We start from the raw sequence: 26,633 nt of genomic DNA, 5'->3' as shown, positions 1-26,633 counted from the left end.
TTGTCCAAAGAGCAGCAAGTAGCCTTAAGCACATGCTACTCGTGTCACCTACAGGACACAGACCAGACAGGGCTGCTCGGGTCTGTGAAACTGGGAAGCAAAAGGCCCCTGTATGCCGAAAGGTTAGGTGGTGGGGTTCCATCCTGTAGTTCAGATTAACATGTGTCGGTCAGAGTAAAGTTGTCTGAAAGACAACCCAGAGCTTAGAGAGCAACCAGCTAGCTAAGCTTTGGTAGATACTAACATTTATATTTACCCAGGGTAGGGGAACCACACAAGCGAGATGCCCACAGCAGGAGTCTCAGGCAGCTCATGTGGTCTCAACAGCAGTAACCCGTGCAGAGTAGAGGCTGCGGCTTCTAGGAGTTACAGATGTTTCTGGTTGGACTGTGGCTTTGTTTCCAGCAGGAAAGGAAGGTGCATGTCTAAGCACAGGGATGCTCCCTTTGCTACGAGGAAGGAGCAGCGTGGGTTCTGATGGCCCTCAGGAAACCAAGAGGAGGCAGCTTAGGAATCGGTGACACTTCAAAGTTTAAGCCGAGAGACTGGTCAGGATCCCATTACTATTACTGTGAACACCAGCATCAATGCCATCTCCTTCCTATAGCCACGTTAACAACGCCTGCCATTGGGCTATGCCCCGAACTGCCCAGCGTTTCACTTCTGGTTCCCTGACAGCCTCCTATAAAAGACTGCATCTCGCCCTGACTTTAGGCAATCCCTGGGTCAAGTCTCACTAAGAGTTTTGATCTGTCCAGCCACCCCTTTCCCATCGTTTGGGGTTTGCTAGGGCCGTGGAGCTAGAAGAAAAGCACTGTCCTTCATAGCAAACAGCGTGCCTAGGCTCACACCCCCAGCCGCAGGAACCAGCAAGGACACCTAGAGGCTCGTTCAGGAGGCCGAGCTCAGAGACGCCGCCTTCCAAAGGAGAACTCTGCCTGCCGAGGACACGCACTCGAGTCAGCGTTACCTGTGACGGGATCAGCAGAAGTGGAGGCACTGTGCCAGACCAAGATCGGTTTAACTAGCCTATAAACCCTTTATTTTAAATAAGGACAGTGCTATCAAGGTTTCTTAGCCCTACCTAGGAGGCTCACGCTGATCTCAGCTGTGATGCTAGCGCACGGGCACGGCAGTAAGTAGGCAAGTTAGCTTCTGTTCCAAAGGAAACACCAGGCAAAGTTGAATGGTTCTCAAACAGACTACAACAAAGGCTGCAGGGAAAAACATTTTATTTCCAAGCAGATTACAAAGAGCAGAGAATATAAGAGTAAAATTAAATTAAAAAAATAGTTGAGTGCATCTCTTTAAAATGATTTGTAGTGTGAGTTACTCACGGGGCAAAGCTACTGGAGAGTTCTGAAGGTCACTTTGCAGGATGCCAATCACATGTGCTGTTTAGATCAGGGTCAACACGGGAGGGACAGACAAGACGTATTTTGCATATAGGCTGCACACTCATTATCAAGCGAGGCTCTGGGCTGCAACTGGACCCTGCCTTTCTGAGACATCCCCTCCACCTTGGTCTCTCCTGCAGTTCCCTCGAGTTCTAGACACCGTTTATTGCTGCTGTAAGTGGGTTCGATCTGCCTCCCCATCCTGATGAGCTCAAATAAGAACAGAGAAGCAGGCAAACTGCTGCTACGCGCAGGGCTGTAGAGGGAAAGCGAGTGCGGCGCTGAGAGCTGAGCTTCAGCCACCCAACGGAAGGGAACCGACAGGTAGGGGACACAGCAACTGCTGCAGAGACTTGGGGCAGCGTGTCAGTGAGACTTCTGGAAGAAGATTTGAGATGCTTCTTAAGGTAGGAAGATGCTCGAGTTAGCACTGCCAGCAGCTGAGAAGGGCTTTTTCATATGCATTGGCACCAGTGAGACGGAACAGGCTGAAACGATAGAGTAAGGTACGTTCCCTGTAGTATTTGAGAGGAGCAGCTCCAGCAAGAAGATGGGGAGAAGAGTCCCATATTGGGTGGAAGACAGTTTATATCCCACTTTAACAGTGATTTAAGAGCCCAAACACTAATTGCAAGTAAGTCACTATTAAAATTGGATAAGAATGCAGTTTGGTTAGACTGTGCAGAGCCAGTTAATGTCTAGCAGCACTCAGATCAGCAAGAAGATGAGCAACTACAGTATTACGAAGGCCTCCACCCCACGTATGCTCAGAGGGCCCATTTCTACCACTTCTGGAGCTGTTCTTATCACTGTGTAGGAGGCCTGAAGATAGCCTAATTCATTCAGAGCACACCAAAGCAGTTGGTAGCCCTGATGCAGGCGAGAATAAGACTCTTAATTTCTGCCCTAGGAGCAGCAGCGCGGAAGAGGATTCTTATTTAGGGATCACAATAAGTCTTTTTCATTGGCCCAAGGCAAGATCTACTCCAGACCTTGTCTCCTACCTGAAACCCAGGAGATCTCTGGGGGTAAAGCAGCCAGCAGACAAACGTCCTGTTAAGCTACACCTAGACTGTTCCCTTCGCTCACCGCTCTAGGCAGGAGCGAAGAACCACTCTGGTCTGCTGCTTCAGCCATTACCACGTAAAGAAAACGCTTGAACTCTTGAAAGTGAATGAAAATCTAATGGTGCCATGGACAAGTGTGTAGAGGGCTACAAGTTTCTGTAAGAAAGCAATGCTATTAGTGTCAAGAGAGAGGACAACACATGAGTAATGTCAGTGTGAGGTGCTTTACAATAGTCAGTCATACTCTGCTTTCTACAGTTCCTTTCATACCACAGAGACAAGATGGGCATAGTTCAAAACCAGCAACGCAGGGTCTTCTAGTTTGACTTTTTCAGCTTTAGTTATTTAAAGATCAATGTATTTTCAGCCTGTCTCATACAAGGCAGAGGGCACGGAGGGTTCTCATTTAATATATACACGCATACAAGAGCTAGCAGTTTGGCACTCTCGGAGCCTAGGTGGAATGCCCTTTAAGCAGCATTCAAACAAGCTGGTTATAGGAAAGTGTTAAAAAGCTATTTTACACGTTTGACTGGGAACACTTCCCAGAAACTTGGATAGCAACCCCAAGCCACAGCACTCGTCTGTGCTACTCTGTGCACATCTTCCTGTGAGCCCCTAAAAGGGAGCAGATCCTGTTCTTCACTATCAAAGAACGTAGTATTTATATCCTAGAAATACTGTACCTTTTAAACTAGCTCCAGAGAGCCAGACTAGAAGCCAGGCCCAGAAAAATAATCCTTAAATCACAGTATATCGATTGTCTCTAAAAATAGGGAATGAAATTAACACAGTGGACGTTCTGATGAGACGGTACACAACAGTACAGCAGTCCACTTCCAAGTCAGCAAGCTCATCTCCTATGTAGGTCTGAACGAGAAAGTAATGGAAACAATTCTGTCTATCAGAACAAAACCAGTCCTTAGGAGATCTCCACGGCTACGTGCCAAGTTCCTCCACTCCTAAGCAGTATAGTCCAAGATGAAGGAGAACTTGTCTCCTGCTAGGATTTTAGATCATCCTGCTATTAAGGGTAGTAAGGAGAGTGCACCAGCTGGAATTTTTTAAGGTAACATGGAATTCTGTTTCTCGTGAAAGCTCAGCTGAAATATCTGTTCAACCCTAACCTGAAACTGCCCTAATATTCCATCGAGTTATTCCAGCTTCTGGCAACTTTTAGAAGCAGTGACTCCCAAAGCCGCTCAACGAAGCGACTGCTAGACTTAGTACCTGGCATATGGCTGCATGTCTGATGGAGACAAAGCAGCGGGCTCACACAGCAGTGCAGGCATGCTGGAGCTAGTTTCACATGCAGTACTGCAGAGCACACGCTGGGGCTTGAGCACAGGTGGTCTGCAGTTTCTCTCAAATAACTGATCAAGTATTTAAGTTAGGGCCACAGATACACTTCAGTCGCTAAGGTATGGTGAAGGGATTGTAGGCTTCTGACAGCTGAAGTGGCACCAGCAACCCTGACAGTCACCCTACCAGGAGGCAGCAGCTGACTCCCGATGGCTGAATTTAGCTGAAGGTGAGTTTCCAGCATCAGACACCGCCCAGGTGCCATCTTTCCAGTGTACCCACTGGGAACTGGGCACCAACCCAAGGCCATTTTCCCCTTGCGTAACTCTGAGGTGGGAAACTAAGCTACAAGTCAAGAGTGCAGGTACCAGTAACAGCGAGCTGCTACCTCACCTCTCCGCACCCATTTAAGCACAGAGTCCTACACAGGGAACAAACTAATTGTACTCGCGACCAACTCAAGCACATCTGCTTTCTCAGGAATACCACTGTCAACATGAAGCATGAGAGGCCTGAAGCCTCTCCAGGCCCACACACCTCTGCCAGGATCAGGAGCACAGAAGCAGACAGCATTACGCCTACCCTCATCCGATGTGCAGGTTTACCCTGTGCACACCGACGGAGAGGGCAAACCTTCCTCCTCCATACAGACAGGTGGTGGCCAACAGAAGCTTCAGAAATTTGCTTGCTTGTACACAAGTTCTTTTACTGTAATATATATATTGAAGTATATGCCTATATATTTCGGAACGGGGAAGGGACATGAGATGGAAAAGCAAGGAAGACAAGTTCTAGAAGCAGAGTCACCTCTCCACATCCAAGAAGCTTGTGGCACAAATAACAAGCCTGGCTAGAGTGATCTCCCATTTCGAGCATGGTTGGCTACCCGCTGGCTTCAAAAGAGCAGACTATTTGTTAATAATATAGAATAGAGCAACCACTTAAGATGCAGGAAGGCAAGGCTACAGGGTTGGGGTTTATGATCATGAACGATGCCAGAAACTACACAGCTGTATTAAACTCTGAAAAAGCTGTTACATAGCAGCACATGTGCTGCTCCTGGAAGGCCCTTTTCTCTCCAACACCCCTCCACCATGCGGTCGGTATGGTGCGTTTGTAAAGGCGGGGAGAGGGGGATTTGCCTAGGAGTGAAGCCTCACAGGCTGGCCACGGAACATTAGGACAGACTGACGGTCTGAGCTGGTCTCACAGATCCCACGTTCCTAGCCTGACACTGAGCTTCCATCAGCAAGCAGCCAGGTCCTTCAATATAATTTAATCCCCTTCTACCTTCCTCATTTGTCGGGGTGAAAGAAGTCCAGCAGAGTCAAGCTGGAAAGCACAAACAGGGATGAGAACAACCAGTTTGCAAACTGATCTTTGTATAATGACCCCCCCACCCTCACAGCTCACTCTTCCCCAAATAAAGACACATTGTTCAATGGCATGTTGAAAAGACGTGCTCGTCATTCTTAATAAACAACTAGAGTAAGAATACATAAGAGAAACAGGGTGGTATCTTTATATGATACACAAGTGTATGTTACAAGAATTCCATCAGGCACAGGAGCCTCAAGGTTTAAGGCCTCAACGTTAGGCCAAAAAAGAAGAGTGTGGTAAAGTTTGTACTTTTAACATCTAAAAATGTCACTTAAAGGTCTGAATAGAAATCGTTGTTTGTTTTTTTTTTCTTTGTATAAATGACAATTGTAGTTCACTCTCTCCTCTTCCTTCCAAGATAACAGCAAATTAACGTCCAAGCACAAGAAAAGAAGATGCCTGCCTCTCTTCCACTGGCTGAGCAGGTCCATCCGTCATTCTGTGCCCTCTAGGCTGCACGTGCTCCAAGGAGACAGAGGCCCCAGTCATCCAGGCCAATTCTGTAGTTCATATTTTCTACATCATAAAAAAAAACAGAGTCAACCAGCAGCTTTCCACAGCTCCCAGCTTGCAGGGGATATGCAGCCTCCAATGGTTCCAACAGTTTGATGTGTTGGGTAGGATACACAATGGGTAGGTTTTTCCTTTAGATTCTTTTAAAGAGAAGAAGCCTAAAAGGGCTTCATAACTACACCAATAAAAAACCAAAAACTTAGGCATCTCCTTTAGTGTAAAAGTCTGTACAATTTATCTTTGCTTGTCCCTCCCCCGTCACCCCACCCCACCCCTTCTGAGCCAAGAAGGATGCCTTAGTGCATGGTGCTGGCATTAGCCACGGCAAGAGCTTCCTGAATCTCTCGTATCACCAGGATCCGGGTGAGCATCTGCTCCATCTGCTCTCTGCTGATCGGCTGGATGGAATACCAGATCGGGCTGTTGGGGGCCACCACTGGCTCCGGAGTCAAGTAAAACGTGTCATTCCGGCCTTTCACACTCTGGGGGCTGCGTGAGGAAGATCAGAAATAACCAGACTAACGGAATGTCCTGGGAGGGAGAGACCACCACTGTCCTCATCCCAGGCTCCACAAATCCTGACGGGGGACATCTGGCTGATGAGACATGAAGGTACTTGTTCTGAAGGTACGGAGTTACTCCTAGAGAAAACGGTGGTCCCAAAGTTTTTAGGCCATGCCAAGGTTAAGAAGTCATGGCAACGACTACAAGGAAGTAATTTTTATTTCACACTGGGAAGTATAACACTCGGCCTTAAAGGTCTTTCAGAGTGGAACAAAAATAGGTTATTTATGACATCTAGGCTAGCTGCAGAGCAATCCATGAAGAGGAACATGCACTTTAGTCATCAGAATCATCATAATTTAGAGGTGAGTCCTCTGTGCCTCCCTCCAATTTCCAGTCCTCATTTCCGTTCAGAAGCCAATTTGAATGGGACCCTCATCTCAAGTAGCGGATGCTTCCAGATCATTGTTTGCAAGTCGCAGGCAGAACAGCGAGCTCATGCCAACATAAAAAACCTTCAGAGTGAGTATGAGATTAAAATCAGCCAGTTCACAGGTCAGGGTTTGTCTCTTTAGATACCACAGAAGTTCTATGTTAAATTAGGTGACAACATCGCAAAATTCCACCCTCTCATATCAATGCCCCTCCCCAGCTATGTAAATCTATGCAAATGCAGAAACTGTACCAGCAGTAAGATGCTGCCCTAAAAATTAGGCCAGCTACAAGACGCAGTTCAACACAGCCACAGAAGACAAGAAATGATACACGTGGAACAGGGGCTCTCACCATTTGAAGAGGTAGAAGTCATACAGCTTTATCGGACACCTCAGGGGGTTCTCTGGATTCTCAGTCTGCTCCGCATACATGTCATCTGTAACTACAGACCAACCCCCCCGGAATCTGTCAGACACGCTGTACGAGAAGCACGACAAACTGAGCAATGCCACAGAGCTTCAGCACTCTGAAGCATCTCGTCACCGTGCTGTAACTGGTAAGAGATGTATGCCTGTGCCAGGGCAAAACTGCCTGGCTGTAAGTACTCGGAGCATTACATGCAGAGCTTGCTCTGTTCCAAGGCCTGCTGAACAATGCAACCCACCCATACCCACCTTTCCATCTCTGCCTGTGCCCCAAATGACAGAAGTCTCACTACAGAGAATGAGACCTGAGCCAAATCCCGAGTCCGTGCTTTTAGGAGGACAGACCGCATTCGTGTAGGAATTCTACATGGGCTCACTTGCATCAAGTAGTTTGAATAAGGGAAGTCCTCCCAAAGAAGCTTCTCTCCCTGTTCATAACTTACACCCAGGTGTCCCTTTGCCCATAAAAAACAGAATAGTTACCCTCAGCTCCTGATGAGTCCTATATTCCTCAGGTGAGGTGGGTCCCCAGAAGGTACTTATTAGAAGGTACTATGCTCTCTCAGAGAGAACACACAAAATTCACTCTGTTAGGCTATTTATAATTAGCAGAGCCTTGGGTTCTTGTGGCCCTACCTGCAGGCATCTCCAGGTCTCTTCAAGCCCAGTAAGTATATTCCCAAAGAAAACTTCTAGACACTACCTTTCTGGCCCGTCTGGTGTACGCCAAAAGCCTTCAGATAGCGGATACTCGTGCTTTTATCCTTGGGATTAGAAGGGTTCTTCTTGGTCTGCCTCAACACCTTGGAGAAGGCCAGCTTCATGTGCTGGTCTACTGTTTTCAACAGGAAGTATCTGAGCAGCAAGAAAAGAACACCAGACCCTCAGAGGATACAATCTCTACAGTGATGTAGCTGTACATCCTCATGAGCCAGCTGAAGCTCAAATCAACACTGAGTTAAAGACTGTTCCAGCAGCAAAGCATGCAACAGCCACAAGTCCAGTTTCCCTCTGCTAGCTCATTTCCTTGTTGTACTGCATCTACTTTGCCTCATGGGGTTGCAAGAGGGCTGTCTGCAACCACACGAAGTTCATGATGTTGCCCTAATCCAGTGCAGCAGTTTCCTACCACCCCTGTCAAAGTGTCTGAAGTTTTTATACTGCAAATATCCCAAAGACCTAAGTACTTACTTTGTATTGAAAAACATCAGTGTAGTGAGCAAGGTGGAAGGGGAGTGAGCTCCCAGCTGCTTACACTCCCACAGCATCTCTTCTGTTACGTGACTGGAGAGGACGTAACCTGCAAGAATCAGGAGTCAGCGTCATGCTAGGAGACAGTTACAGCAGGAACACAGGCAGCATTTTATAGTCTGAAAGTATGAGAGAACCTATAAATTTTAAGGGAAAGAGGAGATCTTTAATGCTGTCAGATTCATTGCTCTACAACTGTGTGTGTATATATATATATATATACATATTTTTTAAGTAGAAAGTCCAGTTAGTAAACAATTGTATATATATGTCAACCTCGAGTTGTAGAGAATATATTCCTGCAATGTATCTATACGTCCCATCCCAGAGAGAAATAAATACGCACTTAAACAGTTTTTAATTAATGGCCCGACTCCAATGCAGATGCTCCTAATCCAATAATATGTGAGAGCAGGCAGGCCAGTGTAACAAATCAGCTCTTGGCCCTGCGCACAGCTTCAGTCAGCACACAGTGCCAAGTGATGTATTTGGACACATGAGTAATCCTTTGGTTCTCAGATTTTTTTCCTTTGTGTAGAAGAGACATACTATACTCCAAATACACAGATAAATAGAAAAACAGACAGCAGTATGAACTCCAGGGCTTGTGGAATGACAAAGCACAGATCAAACAGCCAGAGTGAAAACAAAAGGCTTCCAAAAGTCACGGTGCTACTTAGCTATCTAGCCAGTAACATCAGCTACTTTTCTGAACACAAGCAATAGCTTCTTCACTGACACCTAATCAGATCAAAGGGAATGAAGCCCTAAGGTTTCTGTGCTCTAAAAATGTGATTCTTACCCTATCTCTTATACACAAAATGGTCTCTTCTCAAACTCCTCCTCCACCCCTGTAGCCATCATCTTGTCAACACAAGTTTGAGATAAGCTGCATTTCATTGCAGCAGTCGAGGCTCTAACCATGCATTTTTAGTTGGTCCTGCAGCCCATATCCATCTGGCTACATGCAACATCAGGGTGTTGCATCATCTCCCAGAGCTACAATACGTATTAGGGGCAAGATGCATTAGTGCTTCAGATGCAGAAGCTCAACTTGGATCAAGGATCAGCTGGCTTCCAAGCAAGCCAACCTCCTGATAGTACCAAATCTCAACTCCCCGCCTTCTCATGGGTGAGAAGTAAGAGTCAAATAATCCTCAGCAACAACTGGGGCTAGAGCCTAACACGTGCAATTACCTCAGCATTCACAGTAGATGCAACATTTTTCTCCCTATCAATGTGATCCATCCTAGGGACATTAATTACTTTAAAAGGATTTCTGTTCAGACTACACTCAAGCTGTAGTTCCATTTAAGCATTCCAAGCTCCAGAAACTCTTAACGTTCATTACGGCAAGTTCTTACCAAGAGGGGAAACACGAGGTTGTACGTCTTTGAGAACTTCATGCAGCCATTCAGTGAACCGAATATAGTAGAGATCTGAGAAGATGTCATCTACTCGACCATTTTCAAAGAGATACTGTAAGAGATTCACAACACAGTCGTATACAGTATAGCGTTGTATACAGTCGTATACTACAGTGGTCGTATGTTCCTCTCAGACAAGACCTTATCCTAAGAGCTCAGGCACCTCGTTACTCAAACACTTCACAGCATAGCACTGCACACTAACCTGCCTAGAAAAGCAAGGACCCTTGCACTGAGGATAGTACAGAAGTAACCTCAGTAACTATCATGGGAATGCTAAGACAGGAAGAAAAAATATCTCAGACAGCAAAGCTGGCTGGATTTCACCTCTTATTTTGTATGTGTTCATTGGAAGTTATTTCACATAACCTCCAGATTTTTTCAGATAAGAGATACCCAATTTTCCTATCAGAGTTCAGTTCTATTGCTGCAGCTCTTCCAGAAAGCACACCAATATTACCAGCTCAGACTTCCCACCTCACACAAAGCTAAGTTCTTGCCTGTAAAGCTTCAGCTCGATCAAGTCCTGACATTGACAGGTTTCTCAAACATCACTCCTCTGCTCCCCGCTCCCCCAGAAAACCAAGCCTAAAAGGATTTATTGTTCTCACCACATACTGAACTCAATCATTAACAATTCCTCACAAACTTAATTCAGGAGAAGAAAACATTGCTGCATGTTACATTTCAGCTACATCACTATTTTATACTTTATTTTTTAAATGTAAGAACCAGAGTGTCTTTTGTTATGAAATTGTTGGGAAGCTCAATAGAAGCCACAGTCTCCCTTTTTTTAAGCATAGAATCTCCCTACACGTTCTGACAACACACGCAGCTCTGCTGCACATATAGCTGTCCTCCCCCTACCTTCTGAATACACAGGAAGATATAATAGAGCACATCTGGATCATAGGGTTCACCATCACCATTTCGAGCTTCTCGTGTCATTAAGCATAGACCATAATTCAGCTCAGCCACAGCTGAAGAGATGAGATCTTCCTGGAACCTCAGCAGCTGACGCCCTGGAAAACAAAACAAAGCCATATTATTTAAGCCATAAAGCCATATTATTTCTGACCTTTCAGGAATGATTTCCCGTGTCTCCAGCAGTGCCACTCTAGCCGGCAGGCCCAGTACTACCACATTCTCTCCATATAATAAAGAAAACTGAAATAAATCAAGATCTTGGGCTGTCAGATCTGCTGAAAGATAAGTGGGCAAGAATCCAAGAGGAAGACTCTGCCCTGCCAGCTGCATGACAACCGCCTTCTTTTACCATGTCCACAATGAAATGCTGCCCCGCAGCAACAGGAAAACAGCAACTCCACGCCTGCCCCACCAGCGTGGCTGGCATGCACAGCCATTTTGTGTGTCCACACGTTGCAGTCACACAATATCCTTCTCTACAGCCACCAGACTAGTTGCTCAAGTTGGCTCAGCACAGACCTATAATATTTCCCTTGGAACATGTCCTGTGGCAGTTGGATCATGCAATAATTAGCAGTGCAAAGTAAATCAAAGTTTAAACTTAAAAACAATCACTGATGGAACAGAATTGTTTAGCACTCTTCTCAAAAAACACCTTAACATTTCAGTCACTGAATAACCCCTACTTGAAAGGAAGGAAAGTCTGTCATGACACATACTTCCAATAGGTGCTAGCCTATTTTGGGCTTCTTTTTCCAGCTCTGCATTCTTGGTCTGTGCCCAGCTTTTCCACACTTCCAGCCCTTCTTCTGGCTTCAGAGAGTTTGGAAGTAGAAGTTCAGGTGAAGTCTGTGGCTGCGGCTGTGGTTCAACTTCAGCAACCTGAACGGTTTGAGCCTGTGACAGAAAATATTGCAGTTACGTACACTTCAATATGCAACAGTTACACCAAAAAAAAAGTAACACAGCGCTACCCCTAGCCCCAGGATATCAGCCTTTTGCAACACCCCTCTCTAGCAAGGCCCATCCAGGGAACACAGCCTTTGCTGTCTAACCTGAACTGCTGCTCAAGGAGCATTTGTCTCTCCAAGTATTATTTTTTGTTTGAATGGACGTATCTACAATCCCTTCAGCAAATCCCCACAACTTGATGTTTGATGCATTCAGAAGTCCTGCAGAACATCACAGGAGACCCAGCAGCAATTCTTGCTGCAATACCACAGAGAAGCTAGTTCAAAGGCAAGGATCTTCATAGGGCCGAAGTCCTCTCGAAAACAGACTTCTGGTCTCCTCTCAAACAGTAAAACGAACAACTACAGCCCACACCTGGGCTGGCCTGAGCCAGGCTCTGGGTACACTCATTTTACACTGCTGGCATCCCACCCACCCTTGCCCTTGAGGGCAGGCTCTCTTCCTTAGCCTGTATTTAACAGGTAGACAGAACAAATACGCTCTGCTCTCGCTGACACAAGCTGGTAAGATGAAGCAATTTGTAAGAGATATAAAATGATAGGCTAGAACACCAGTATTAAAACATTCATCTGACTGCAATGAAGTGCTCTCAAGTACCAAGTACTGCTGCCGCACACTAGCTACTGTTCTGTGAACAGCTACAACACGTCCTGCTATAGACCCAACCAGGTCCTCAGAGCTCCAGAAGTTTACTTTGGAACAGGACCTTAAGTCATCACGGATTACCTCAAACTGAAACTTAATTTACAGGCAATCAGTGGCACTTATCCGGAAGGAAGAGCGAACTCTACTGCTGCACTCACTCAACATTCTTCACTCCCGCGTCTCAGTCTCCTGCCACAGCAAGTCTCACCGCCGCCTTGGTTAACAAGGTTAACCTCGGGTTTTACTGCCCTTAGTCAAATCATCATGGGCAACCCTGACTGCTACACAGAGATCAACTACATCTGAACACTTTCGCTTTCAATTTCTTAAGAGACACCCCAAAAACTTTGCCACCATGAAGTAACTTTTCCTTTGAGACTGCTAATCTTTAATCAAAATTGCTCTGGCACGGTGAAAGCGGCGCAGAGATTTAGGAATGCCTGTACCTTTCTTAGTGGAACAACAAAAAGAGACAACCGGCCAGCTGAAGAGGCAAAGCCTGTAAGAGCCTCACACTGGAGCTTTCAGACAGGCTGCCTACCTCTGGTTTATGAGCTTTTGTTGCTGGTTTGTTTTCACATCAGCTCCTAATAGCTGTTTGCGTATCAGCGCCTCCATCACCATAGCTGCGGCAGGAGGCTGACTGAAAGGTTTCAGCTTTTATCAAGGCAATAAAGCTGAAGCTGTCAAGCAAGCCTCTGGCTTACAGAGGCCAGGAGTCCAAGGGCGAGCTGACACCTTGTCTTTGTAGGAGCCAGCACTGTGCCTCCACCCTCCACCGGGCTCCAACAGAGAGCTGCAGAGAGGCAGCCACCTCCAGCAGCCCAACTGATCAGCGTCCTCTGCCTCACAGCCGTCACCTGCCACGACGGCAGGCACACGGGCTGGGGTTAGTGCACAGGCCTGGAAGGTGCTGAAGTGACTTCTGGTATGCTTCAAAAATAGGGCAAAATAGCTGCAAGTTGCCCCAGACAGCAGCAGGTAAGCTGGCACCGTGACAGGGATCATCAGGCAGCAAGAACAACACAAAAGAGCTACTGCAAGGAACAGTTTGATGATATTCCCCCAGAGCAGCACAATGCCAGAGGACAGGGAGAAAATTTCTTCTCAGGCTCACAGTTTGAAGAGACAACACCCAGAAGCGGGATGCACACTGGTAGCAGCTTTATTGCCCTCAGAGGAAGAACCATGCCTCCCTGTGTGGGGGATTATTCTTGTCATCAAAAAACTGCCCGATACCCCAGAACCGCAGGCCACTACGCACAGGGCTACACTGCGTTAGTAGAAGCTTTACAAAGAAATAATGGAGTTCCTGCTTTGGAAAGGATCCTATGAACGTGTCTCATGCTCTTAATATACCCTAGAAATAAACCCAAATAATCCTCTTTAGGGGAAAGGCAAGAAGTTTTATCAACTTGGTTTGTTTAAGTAGCCAAAAGCAATAAAATGATCTCTAATCCACCAACACAGGAAAACAAAAAGATCCAGAAGGCTCTCCGAAATCACCAAAAACACCCCACCCAAATAAAAACCAAACCAACACACGTCTTACAAGACCTATGAGCTTAAAGCACAGCTGTACAAAAGAGGGCACCCCGGGATTCAGGGAGCTCTCTCCAGGGAAGACATGCTGTAGCCCACCGAGGCTGACTCGGTCTGAAACAATCAGATGTGCCTGCCCAAAGCAATCCTCTCCGTCTCAGTGCTTGCTGATGAAGCAGAGGGTACATACATCTTTATAAAGCCAGCGGTGGTATTTATAAACTGCAAGGAATTTATAACAATATTTGTGCTAGCACACTCGGGTGTTTTTGCTCTCATTCCATGCAGCAAAAACAGGCTTTGACAGATCAATCCCTACACTTGCTGATAATAAAACGACATCCGTTTGCACAAATAAGACAGGCCTCTAATCGCCCTCATTATTCAAGTTTTAAAACCCAATTTAAAATTAGCTATGGCTTAAAGTCAGCAATAAAACCTTTCGAAAAAAACATCAACACATTTGGCTGTCAGGTTGGCCAGGCGTGACAAAGAGATGCTTTACTTGCCACCGGTCGTTATTGTGCTCTCGCACTGCAGGCATTCGTCTGGTGTGACAGCCAGGTACGCCTGATCCACGGAGTCTGCCCTGACTGCTACTCTGATTTTGCCATTTTACCTGGGCACCGGATCTGCTGTGGGCTCTACGTGCTGCATAACACAAAGTAGCTGACGACTCGGTGACCAGTATATCTGTGCAGCTTGCTGTGCCGCAGCGGTCCCTGCCTCTCCACTGCCACCCCTAGAGCAGGTCAGCAGTCCACAGACTTCAGGATACCTGCTAGGAAGAAGCTAGCTAATAGATAAATGCTCGTTGCTAATTTACACTACAAAGAGCAGCACTGAACTTTCATTTGGGCGGTTTTGCACCCTATAATTATGCACCAACACTGACGTGCTGCAGTCCTGCATCTATCAGGAGTCAAGCGCCCCATGTCACGCCCAGACTACAGGACAGCCGTCTCTGCTTCCCACACACCAGCCGTCTGCTCACATCCCCTCTCCCCAAAACATCTGCAGGCTGTTAATCACGGAGCGAGACCCAGAAGTTAAACTTACTGAGCAGGTGACTTGTAGCTGCTGCTGCTGCTGCCCCTGCTCCTGGGGGGTGGGCTGCTGCTGTTGCTGCTGGGGGTCCCATATGTGCACTGTCTGTGCCGTGTTCTGGTACGTCCCTGCCACAGCCTGCACTGCCACTGGAATGTGGATGTTGCCATTCATAAACTGCGCTGGAAAGAGCGAATTAGCAAGAGTCTGCACCACTTCCTCGTGGGAATTCTTCACGACTGAAGTACTTCCCACCATCTTATCCTTGTCGTCTTCCAGCTTCACGGTAGCCAGTGTCGTTGGCGAGCCGCTGACGTGGACAGCGTTGTAGGCCTCCTGAGGGATGGCGATGTGGGTGATGTTTTGCTGCTGAAGGTCACCACGCGGCTGAGCAGAATAAACGGGGATGGTCCAAGTCTCTCCAGTGGGGCTAGTAATGGTCCCGGTGGCACTGTACAGGTGGGCACTGTCCACCGTTAATAAGTCTGGCCGTAACGAGACGTAACTTTGTTGCTGGCCCTGAGGAATGGCCAGCACTGTGGCAACTGGCTGCCCTGAAATAGCATACGACACAGTAATAGGCATATCCACTTTGCGTTTCTTCACCGGCTGAAGGACGCTGGCCGTGCTGATCCGCCGCTCTCCCTCTCGCGGAGAGCCCTGCTGAGAAGGAGGAGGTGAGAGCGCCCCGACCGTCTGGATCTGGATCTGCTGGCCACCAGTAATGGCCTGTCCGGCCACGAGCTGGGCCTGGATCTGCTGGTGCTGTATGTGCTCCTCCTGGATCTCGGCAGCCTGGATCTGCTGGGCAGTCTGCATGTGCTGCACTTGGATCTGAGCTGCCTGCAGCTGAGACGGGCTGGGGCTCTGAAGAGACTGACTCTGTATTGTCTGGGACGCCTGCTGCTGCCCCTGCCCTTGGATCTGCACCTGGACCTGTATCGGCTGCTCCGAAGCTTGGTGGACAGTGAGCTGCGGAGAGAGCTGCTGGGCGGAGACCTGCTGCGGTGACTGCTGCACCTGGACCTGGACCTGCAACGACACCAATTCGGCAGTTAGGGGTCAGCAAGCGCCAGCGACCGGACCGCGGGGCCATCGGCACGGCTGGTCCGTCCCCGGAGCTCTGTGCTCCGGTCTTCTCTGCTCAGATTCACAATCCATACGTTAACCTACTCATCACACATCACGACTCTGCTGTGAGGTTTCCTGCTACAAAATGCAGGAGTCTGTCTCATCCTCACTATGCTCTCAAGCCCAATTTTACTGCTCTCAGCCCGGCCCCAGATGGCTGCAGGATCACTCGCCAGTGCCAGGCAGTAAGAACCACGGGTAAGCCGAAACCAGCACTCGGCTCTTTCCACTCAAAGCAGAGAAATCTTCTTTTGAAACCAACTGTTAATAGTAGCACTACACAAGCAGGTGTTAACACAGAAAATATTGCAAGCTTCAGGGGAATCTGTCGTGAGCTAAAAGGACACCGCTACATTTCTGTTTTGAAGCTTCAGAAGTATTTATTTGTCAGTGATAATTATAAGTTCACTGGTTTTAATCATTTACTAATTCCATTTATTGTCCAAGTTATTCAGCTGTATTTCCTAGCTCATGCACTTACACAATGCTGAACAGTATGGAAAAAATAGATTAGGATTTGGAAGCCAAACACAGTTCATTTTAGTGCAAGGAAAATAAATATCCTCAAGCCCAGCCCAGCTGATGTCTCCACTCCCAGGACCCTGAGGTCTGCTCTGCTCTCACAGAGGCTTCCCCACTTCACCCCAAAGACTTCGTTGCATTGCCTTGTTCTAGGAGCAATGTCCCAGGCTTCCACCATCACTTCTCCGGGCTTCCTTAAAGCCATACCTTAAGGGGGGGAATTGCTCAACCTCTCCTTTCAAATCCACCTGAGGGATGCAAAGCTTTATTGGTGACACCTACAAGGGCCACATGATGTTTGAAGCAATTTAGTCCCCAAACCATGCCTTCCTGCTCGTGCTGCCTCACCCTTTTCTATCTCACTTATCAGAGCCAGTCAAGCTAACCTAACGTTTGAACAGACTCCACGCTGCACAGATAAACAAAATCTCAACCCCACTTCCCAAAGCGACCTCTTAAAAAGTTTTAAGAACATTATGGATTCATTTGCAGGCAGTTCAGAGTTGCTAAGCACTAAGTGGGATAGCCAAAGGCACCACTGGCAGACCAATTTCAAGTCTCCTGCTAAGAACCCATTCTGTTCCCAGGAAGAACAGTGAATTTTAGAGGCTCCTGCTGACAGCTACGTGCAGCATGCGGTAGTCCAGATGATGTGGGCTTTGTATCATTTCCTGCACGGTAAGAAGACACATGACCCCCCCGGTGCAACTTGAGGCCGTTCCCTCTTGCCCTAAATGTTGACTAAGAACACCTTAAAAGCATCCCCAGCACCACCACACGCACATCGTTGCATTAGAGTTTGTTACTGATTTCATGTTAACACAGAGCAAAGAGGGCATTTCTGTTGTTGGCAGTAAGACTGGAAAGCCTGCTTCTGAAATGAAAAATTTCAGCACGTGAGCCCACTTATAAAGCCAGTGGAATGGGTTTAAGCACGAGGTATCATCAGCAAGAGGCAGAGAACAGACCAGACAGGACAGCGTTTTCTCCTTTCTGCCTTTAGAACCTAAGCCTGCTGCCTCTGAAAGCCACAGGCAACTTCCCGAACTTCCAGCAGGTGAGGAGCCATGCCCTCAAGACACTCCAAGGCCAAAATCCTGACCCCCACGACTAGATGTCTTGCTGCTGCTTTAGAGCTCACGCGGTTATTATTTTCTTTAACCACCCAAAGAATGAGCCCAGGCCCAAGCAAGAAGGCAGACTCCAGAACCAGAGGAAGCTCTCCGCCCTGCTGACATCGTGTTTCTGACCAGAGATCGCTCCTCTCAAATACAGAAGGTCTGCCTACTGCACGTCTGACATCGACCTCCTTGGTGGAGCTTGGTATCTGAGACAAAAGGACCAAGAATTACACTAACAAGCATCAGTGGCTGACTTTTAAAAAGACCCTGTACAGAGAGGAATGTTTGAAGTTTGCAAGCCAAGAACAACAGAGAGAACAATCTCCAGCCTTAAAGCGAAGATTTAAAGCGAGGACGTGTTATGCTGGGAATTCCTGGGTTCTACTGGTACAATAAACCACCACGCCAAGTTACAGCGCTGAGGCTGCTTATTGTCAGGAGCTTGGGTGCAGCAGCATGAAAAGAATCACTTCCCAGCAGGCTGCAATCACAAAGAGAACTGCATTTTTTACCATTAAGCAGCTAGAAGTTGGACCAAAGAGTAGCAGACTAGAGAATCAAAAGCATTAGGTGTCATTTCAGGATGTCATTTCAGGGAATCATTCATTTCCACTGATGATCAATCAACAATTCATCATTAGGGGTCATTTCGGGAAACCAGGCTGAAAATGCACTGCCCTCAAAGAGTCTTAAGCCAAAGTAATTCCAAAACCTACCACTGGAACAAGAGGTTGCTTCTCACCTTCCGTCAGGAGGTACCTAGAGCATGCACACGGGCACACAGCAGGTAAAAAGCCTGATCCCTAAGTAGCAGGAAACGTTGAAGCTGCTATTCAGCTGCTTTACAGGAAGTCCTCTGCTCTCTATCAGAGTAAACAAGGCTTATGGGGAGTGTACAAGTCAACTTCTCCGAACCACCACCAGATTCTCACTGCAGTTTTTTTTCCCTCTGCTCATTCATCAACATCAGTAAGACAATTCCACGGGCCACGCTGGGTCTCTGCATGTTTGAACAGTGACCGTATCAGGATTACGTTGCCACACCGTACTTTGGGGCAGGATTTAGACCTGAGACGGCTGGAACATGTGAACCAGGGAGAGCAAAACCTCCCCCTCCTAAAGAGAAGCCTATTTCCATACCCAAAAAAGGGCTATCTTTAAAACATCCCTCTTCATCATAACCATGCTTTGAAGCGGCAAACTCAGCTCAGCAAATGGTAAGAAATACCAGCTGCTGCACTAACGTTGCTTACATTCAAAGATCAGCAAACAGGAGCCCTGCCTCCTGTTAGAGAAAGCCACATCCCTCAAAAGTGAAAGAAGTATGTATTTTGCACAGAGCCAGGGCTAAGGTTTTCTTCCGAGCTCCTTAAGTGCATCTTTTCCTGCCTCGTATCAGTAACACTGCCCAGCTTCCTAGAGCGGTCTGAAGTCACAGAGCAGACCTGGGGAAGGCAGAAGATGAACAGCCAACCCCTAAGGAACTGAGGGGTTAGAAAGGCCTAAGCCTTCAAGGTTTAGGCAGTCTTTTCATCATCCCCTTTGTAGTTTGACAATCTTGCTCACCTGCAGCGTCTTCCCCACAACCCCAGCCCAAGAAGCTCTAGCAACCCTGCCATCGGACTGTCTTAAATAAAGGCCAGAACCGAGGATCTTCCCCGCGTGCACTGTGCACGTCCTACACAAACACACTCTCCTCTGACATTCTTCAGCTAAATCTTCTTGCACGCACACGAGAAGTGAGAGCAGGAAGAGGTTCGCTATCTTCTGCAGAAATACCGTGCTCTGTAGGTCAGTGCTAACACCTCTCGCTGGTCTCATCAATTCTATGGCCTCAGTGCTCAACGCCAGCTGGGAACAATCCCACCAGAGGCAGAGCTGACAAACTTGACTGGAGCGAAACACAGCCCTTCGCAGTCAGCCCGGATGCAGGTAGCAGGGAATGACAACTTGGCACATTATTTCTTAAGATGGTTAACGGCATCGCTGTGATACTGGCCATGAAAAGAGCTCCCAGACACTTCACTGCAGCACGGACTAGTACCTAACCTAACCGAACAGTTAGGCTTGTCTTTGAAATAAACGTTAGTCACCAGCTTGTTGAGTATTTTAGGAAAGAAAACCCTAAGGTGGCAAGTTCTCCTTCGAACAGGAGATTTATTCCGCTAGGATAAATAAAATCAGCAGCAGCCAGGTACAGTCTTTGTCACAGCAAGACCGAGGCTGAAACCTGAGCACCGTCTATCTTTATGATCATAAGGTTGTCATCGGCGCGCGGAGCCGCGGGGTCATCTGACCCACGATATTATTAGCCGCCTTCAGCCCCGCTGTCACGCTGCCAGCCACAGGCATCGTCATCCAAAGGGTCTTCCACCAACGTGCAATTGGATTAGCAAGAACTAAACGGATTATCGAGTCAAGTACCGGGATGACATAAGTTTGATCAAAATCTCAGAGCCTTCGGAGGATGATGGAAAATCCTCACAGCACAGCAGACGTGGACGGAGCTCAGCAAAGCGAGGCAGCCGAGCGGGGCGCGCTGTCCCGGTGGCACGCTGTCCCGGTGGCACGCTGTCCCGGTCACAGCCCCGCCATGCTCAGGCACCACGCTCCGTTACCGCTGCCACAGCGACCGTCGCGAAACAGGTGAACGCTGAAGCATGGGTCGAACATCAATCACACCTGTCAGAAACCCTGGGAGACAGGGCACTAAGCGCTCCCACAAAGGGGTACAGGCATTGCTCCACCCAGTTCTTGGGGAAAAAATGAGGTTAATCTGTTCACTTCAAGGTCATTCTGATCCAGATGCTAAAAGGCACGTGAGTCCAGGAGTGCTGTGATGCACGGAAGCTGCAGCTGTACCTAGTGCCAGATGTGCCACCGGAGCGTTTGGGGGACTGGCAACGGGCGAAAGGGAGCCAGACACCAGGCAGTGCAAACACTAACTGGGGTCTGTACCGACAGATGCAAAAGCAGGTATTTTAAAGCAGAGTCACACCAAAAACAAAGGAGAAAGAGTACACGGCATTTTTTAGGAGAGGCTTTTACAAGTTTGACTTTCATCAGGTATTTTTCTCCTCAAGGTGCAGGCCATTTAGTTTAAAAAATAGGAACAGGTTTTTGGCAGCAACTCTGCAGTTATTTCCAAGAAGGTCAGGAGTTTATTTTTCTCTGGAGTGCGTGATATATGACCTCCCTCCCTACCGCCGCTACTACAAGGCCTGCAACGGTCAAGTGGGAACTTTGAGAAGTTCTGAAAGGAGGCGGCAGCAGCAGGAAATTATATTTATATATTCCTTTTAACTTGTAACATTGGTATGGGGCCTTCAGCATCTTCAAGGCTGAGGCACTGAAAAAAAAAACCACCCAACTCTCCTACAAGTTCTTCTACTGAACTGAAAAATGAGACTTCTCCCCAAAAATTGCTAGCTGGCAGAACTGAAAGCACCCTTGACCAGTTTTAATAGACTCACACAGAGATCTAAGGCATCTGTCTGCGAGACTAGAGGCTTTTATTCTTCAAAAGCCTTGCAACATGAGTTACTGTAGGGCAACAGGTTAGCCAAGTCCTAGTTGAGCATTCATTTACTCAATAGGAAGAGTAATTGGAGAGAAGTTACCCAGGAAAGAGGAAAGTTTGTCTTCACTGGAGGGGAAGAGCACACAAGTGAGTAGCACAAGTCTACTGCACTGCGGCAGCTCCCCGCGACCTTATCTCCAGTCATTTGTCTCCGTACCCTGTTTGTTGCAGAAGAAAGCTCACAACTTTGTGCTACAGAAGGCAGAACGATGTGTATCTGGGGCGTATAGCAGTCAGCGCCGCAGTCTGAGCTCAGCTGCTTGGAGACGTACAGCAAGGGAACCTTGGTAAATGCCTTGCCACCTATGCACTGCTTAAGAAACGTGTCTGAGGGCCGAGGCAGTTACTCTAGCTATTCTAAGTTGTATGGGTTTTGCCTGGCGCTGGATTTTGCTTACTCAATACTTAATACTAATTACTTTAAGACCTGTTAAAAACACAAAAAAACACCAAAAGCTGCAGAAGACTCCTTCCACTGTGCAACGGAGTGATCTTCCTCGACACGTACACATCTTTCAGGGTATCTTACCACAGCTCATAACCTGACTTCCCTGCACCAGCTTAAAACCCAGATCAAGAACTACAACTTTTAGAATATCCAAGTAAAACCATTTAAAGAAATATTAGTAATGGAGTTAGATCCCAGGGCCACTCTAAACAACCAGAGAAGGTAAGACCGGCAGAGGGGGAAGGGTATTTATAGCTGCTTCACGCGGAGCGCACGGCTTCGGGGAGCCGTGTGCATGCCAGAACTGTCAACCGTTTCTCCAACAGGTTACACCACGACATTGCTATGTATGTTACTCCTCCTACGGAGGGGCTCAATGGAGGCACCGTCAAGAGAGAAATTTACTACCGAATTCCTCAAATGAAAGGGAAATAGCGTTGTTCTCTATAAAGTTAACTGGTCCTGCTTCTTAAGTGCTTGCCCGTGGTTTCAGGTTAGACAGTGGCTGGCTCCGCACACCGCGCCGTGGGTTAGCAAGTCACACGCGCGTTTAGGGATGATTTAAGACGCTTACCTGGACTTGCTGGGGTTGCTGAACCTGTATCTGCTGCTCTTGCTGAGTTTGCTGCTGGACACTGGTTGTCACAGGGCAAGCAAGTTCGAGCAAAGACCCAGCCACCTCTGTGCTGTCCGTGTAAATGCAGTTGCCACCCTGCTGATACACCATGGTGGTGGTGGCGGTCTGCTGAAACTCCTGCAGGGCTTCCGGCCCCTTGGAAGCAAGGGAGTCCAGGAACTCCTTCATCCTGTGCTGGGGGATCGTTCGCGCCTTCACACGGATGTATTCTTCAAAGGAAATGGTGTTCTCCAGAGAATTATTCATATTGCAAGGTCCTGAGGGTTCCTTAAGGAAAGAGAAAGTTAAAACTCTTAACTGCGGCACTCCTCCGATGCAAGGACGCTCCCAACACCAGCAAATTGTTTCTCATACCAAGTACCACAGGACACTAGCAAACATGCACAGCCGGATGCCCTGGCACAGGTGCTTTAGTTTTAGGAGGCATCTCGCACCACTGCGCCCTTCTCGAGTTAACCCTCAGCAGAGTCAGACCGACAACCAGGTGGGACCGCGGTGCCCGTCCCGAAGGGCTCGGCGCCCCGTACCGCCTCCTGCACCGCACGTCACCCAGACCAGCAGAGTCCCATCACGGCCTAAACCAAGTCACGCGCTTCCTTCATCTGCAGCATGCGGTATTAGTGAGAGGAGCTCGGAAACCAACATCCGTGGCCCTGCTCTGCGGTCCCTGAGGTAGAAGAACCAAGCGGGGGGGTTCTGCCAGGCCACGCAGCTCTGCTCCAGGCAGCTAACGGGAGGCACCAGATGCAGCACTCATCCTGCTGCTTGTAGGCCTTGGACAGCCCTATCGATCTGACACAGCGAGCAGGAGAGTGCCAGAATCAAGAGGTTCCTCAGCCCTGGAACTACAGGCACAGAGAAGCAGAGCTCTCGAAATAACAGGCGGCAGCGGCTCCTGATGGTGCTTTTGGCGTAGGAAGAGGTTACGGGAAGCATGCTGCGTACGGGGACAGGGGAAACCAGGTGACTGGGGAAAGCGAGAGCAAGGGGAGAAATAAAAGCTGACTACACCTGAGAACATTAGAAAGCTCCAGGGTACACGCTGACAGCACCCTTCTCTTCCTGACTTGTTTAAACCCACAAATGGCTCCTGCAGTAAGCGCACTGGCTGCTTCTGAGGCACTGATTAGTCCCGACAAAGGGTAAATAGATTTGTGCTGCAACACCCCCAGCTACTGAGAGGGCTGCGAGATGTGAAGCAGCACGAGACTGGGACCAGAAGAGGAGAGTTACTGGACCTAGCTGTGCCGAGGCAGGGAACGGGGCACACCGCTGTGTGCACGTTTTGGCTGCAGTTCTAACGAGAGCAAGCAGGAAAAGCAGAACCGCTTAAATCATTTCCCAGAGATTTAATCGAGCAGAACCGGGACAGAAACCTCTGACGGAACGGACGGCTGCCGCGGCCGTGTGAAGACGGCAGCAAGTCCCAGGCTGTCGGGGGCGCTCCGTCTGAGCGCAGCCGTGCTCCCCAGGCCCGACCCCAGCTCCCACCAACACCAGCAAGCACCGGAGCGAATCCCAGTTGCGCTTACTGGTACGTGACGCCAGGCCAAACACACAGTTTTTGTTTACACGGAGGAGGTTCACGGCTAGTGCATTGAACCAGGCCCGCCAGAAAGGGAATATCAAAGGTAAGGGGAACACACGAGGCGACCGGTGCTGAACGAACGGTTTCTGGAGTTATTGACAGCAGTTGTTGCTCCACGAGGTCATTATAGAAAACATACTGGAAACGCGCATCGGGGTTTAGCCATAAAAAGCACCAGGTAACAGCGTTCATTTACTAAATTCACCAGTTCTGTAAAAGTCAGCATAGGGAAGCCCCAGAGAGCCCAGAGCTGGACACAGACGGTTCTCCTGCCTTTCTGTGGCTCTGCTTTGACAGACCTCCAAGCCAGCTCTGTGCTAGACAGCTAGCGGGACTGTCCCTCAGGGAGCTCTCCTGCCAAGGAAAACCCAGGCATCTCTCAGCTCAACACTCAGCTCTCCCTACTGAAGAGGCTCAGCCGATGCCCTGCACCTCTGTTAATTAACCCCCTCCCAGCTGATTGCTGACTGCATGCCCAAGGTGACACCGATAGGGAACGACCTTGCTGATGCATCCTCAGACAGGACCTAGACCAAGCACACTCACACAAATCTCGCACCTAACTGTAAGAAGCTCCGTTAGGTCCTCTCACACGCACGCTCTGAGTCATCAGCTTGTCCCAGGTTTCTGCTCGGAACTTTCAAATGTTTGACCTCAGCACCACGGGGAAGCTCTGAGGAGCTTCTGCACACCCACACAGAGGTAAGCTAGGAGACACGGCTCGCAGACGGGAGGCTTCTGAGGGACGAGCCTCGAGGATGCCACGCTGGGAGCCCAGGAGGGAACGCTACGGGTGCTCCTCCTTGCAGCGAAGGCAGTGTGACGGCAAGGCGCCGCTGCACTGGGTGGGCTCACCTCTCAGCAAAGGGCCCGCCTTCTTCCTTGCTGCTGCATTCATGCTCGTTATGTCGGAAGGGCTCGGGGAACCAAGTCTTAGGTTGCTCGCTTTCTGTTAATCTTGTCAGGGGAAGGAGCGGGGCGGTGAGCAGGGCCGCTCTTTTCAACAACGGTTATCCATTAACCCAAAGCGCTGAAGTTACGTCACCCACCATCACCCTGCTAAGGCTCGCACATCACTCGGAGGACTCCAGCCCTTCTGCCCAGAGCCGCTCGGACGTGCGCCGTGCTCCTGTGCAGCAGAGACCAGAAGCCACCAGAAACCCAGATGCATAATCAACAGGCCCAAAGGCGAGGAGATCCACCACCAGCACATCACCTACCTCCTCCGACCAGCAGGAAGCGGAAGGAACAGCGCGAATTCCTTAAACACAAACCCTCGCCCCAGCTCCGCTGCTCCATCCTAACCAGCTCTCTTCAGCAAGCGTGGGAGTCAGAAGCCTGCTAGCCCAGTCCCGTGAACCTTGCCCTGTCACACGCCGTGAGAAGGAAGTTCTTGTGCTCTCTTCTAGTATGGAAACACCTTTGTTGTCATCCACCCGAAGTTACTGCGCTGGCAGCCACTAACGCCTGTACCAGCGCTGCACCCGTCTGAACCACTGGAAATCCAGCCACAGAGCAGAGCCCACTGCGCCCCGCGGTACTGCCAGCACTGCTCCTGCTCCAAACCTGCAGCGGGACCTGCCCTTGGCTCGTCATACAGCCCCTCAACTCCGGCAATCAGGAGGGAGCTGAAGATACCTCAGGTAACGGAGCAGCCTGGGCCAGGTTTCTGTGAATCCCCCTGCTCGGGAACATGTAACGACGAGCAGCGAGCTGCTCCGAGCTGTGCTTCACAGGTGAAGATGCAGGTGAGCACCCAAAGAAGACGCGTCTTTTAAAATAAACCCACCTGTTTCTGACAGAAGAGCCCCTTAAGGCTCAGTGGCGCGTTCAACAGGCTTCTGTACTGCAACACACACCGCTCGCTGCTGCCCTCGCCACTTTTAACGCTGCCAAAACAGACTAACGTGTGCGTTCCCTTCGTCCATTAGCCACACGACAGAAACAGCAAACACCCATCCTCGCTAGGCCTCAACAGCACGTTTTTAAGACTTCCCTTTCAAAACCAAAAAGGAGCCTCCGAGCCGTAAGCTTTCTCCTACCAAGGGCTGCGATCCTTCCCCGGGCGGCAGGACCGCGATTTCCAGGCGCTAAGTTCAAGAGCCTCTCCGAGGACCACGAGCACACGCGGTTAGTGGGTACAGCGCAGACGGGGGTTACGGAGCACACACACCCGACTCGCAGCAGGTGGACGGTCCGGACTCACCAGTCACCATGGTGCATGCGTTTCTGCTGCTCTTGTCCTGAGCCCTGAGCCTTGTAACGTTCTGGAGAAGACAGAACAAAGAAGCCCTTTCCGTCCCCAGCTCCTTTGCCTTTTTTTTTTTTTTTTTAAGCCCGGTTTAGCCGTTTAAGGGGCGTTTTGCTTAAAAAACAAAACAAAACAAAACAAAACAAAAAACCACCGGCACCTGCCCCGGGCCGTGCAGGCAGAGCTGAGAACAAGGCAGCAGCAGCGGTGACCGTGCCCGGAGAGCCCCAAGAGCCCCGGTGCCCCCGGTAGGGAGAAGGGGGGGGGGGGGTCCCCCTGAGGGGCCGGTGCCCCCCCGGAGCCGCCTTTGTTCCGCGGGACGGCGGCAGGAGGAGGAGGAGGAGGATGAAGAGCAGGAGGAGGAGGAGGTGGAGGAGGCGGCGCCGCGCCCCCGGAGCCATGTTGGGGGCTTCTCCGGGACGGCGGCCGCCGAGGGCCGCGCCGAGGCCGGGGCGGCGCCTTCCGGTGCGCGCACACGGCCGGCGGTAACGAGCCGAGGGGCCGGCGGCGGGGGCGCGCCC

The 26,633-nt window shown here is 49.2% G+C and overlaps 1 protein-coding gene across 2 annotated transcripts; it reads right to left on the bottom strand.

Annotated features, from left to right (window-relative positions):
• Nucleotides 1-1,215: 1,215 nt before the first annotated feature.
• Nucleotides 1,216-26,230, bottom strand: QRICH1 (glutamine rich 1). Of its 2 annotated transcripts, XM_035337948.1 has the most exons (10): nucleotides 26,068-26,230; nucleotides 22,211-22,540; nucleotides 14,847-15,866; nucleotides 11,348-11,525; nucleotides 10,569-10,723; nucleotides 9,639-9,753; nucleotides 8,215-8,323; nucleotides 7,727-7,878; nucleotides 6,950-7,040; nucleotides 1,216-6,148 (listed from the first exon to the last, which is right to left on the bottom strand). In XM_035337948.1, exons 2-10 carry the CDS (start codon nucleotides 22,517-22,519, stop codon nucleotides 5,956-5,958), a joined length of 2,322 nt encoding a protein of 773 aa, XP_035193839.1. In that variant the 5' UTR covers nucleotides 22,520-22,540; nucleotides 26,068-26,230; the 3' UTR covers nucleotides 1,216-5,955. The 2 variants fall into 2 exon arrangements, with proteins under 2 accessions (XP_035193839.1, XP_035193840.1); XM_035337949.1 differs by lacking the exon at nucleotides 26,068-26,230 and having other exon boundaries at nucleotides 22,211-22,541.
• Nucleotides 26,231-26,633: the final 403 nt, after the last annotated feature.

This window comes from Oxyura jamaicensis, chromosome 12 (assembly GCF_011077185.1).
Source record: "Oxyura jamaicensis isolate SHBP4307 breed ruddy duck chromosome 12, BPBGC_Ojam_1.0, whole genome shotgun sequence".
NCBI classification, from domain to species: Eukaryota; Metazoa; Chordata; class Aves; order Anseriformes; family Anatidae; genus Oxyura; species Oxyura jamaicensis.
The sequence above is the reverse complement of the archived record's forward strand: the minus strand, read 5'-3'. Positions and strand labels throughout refer to the sequence as shown.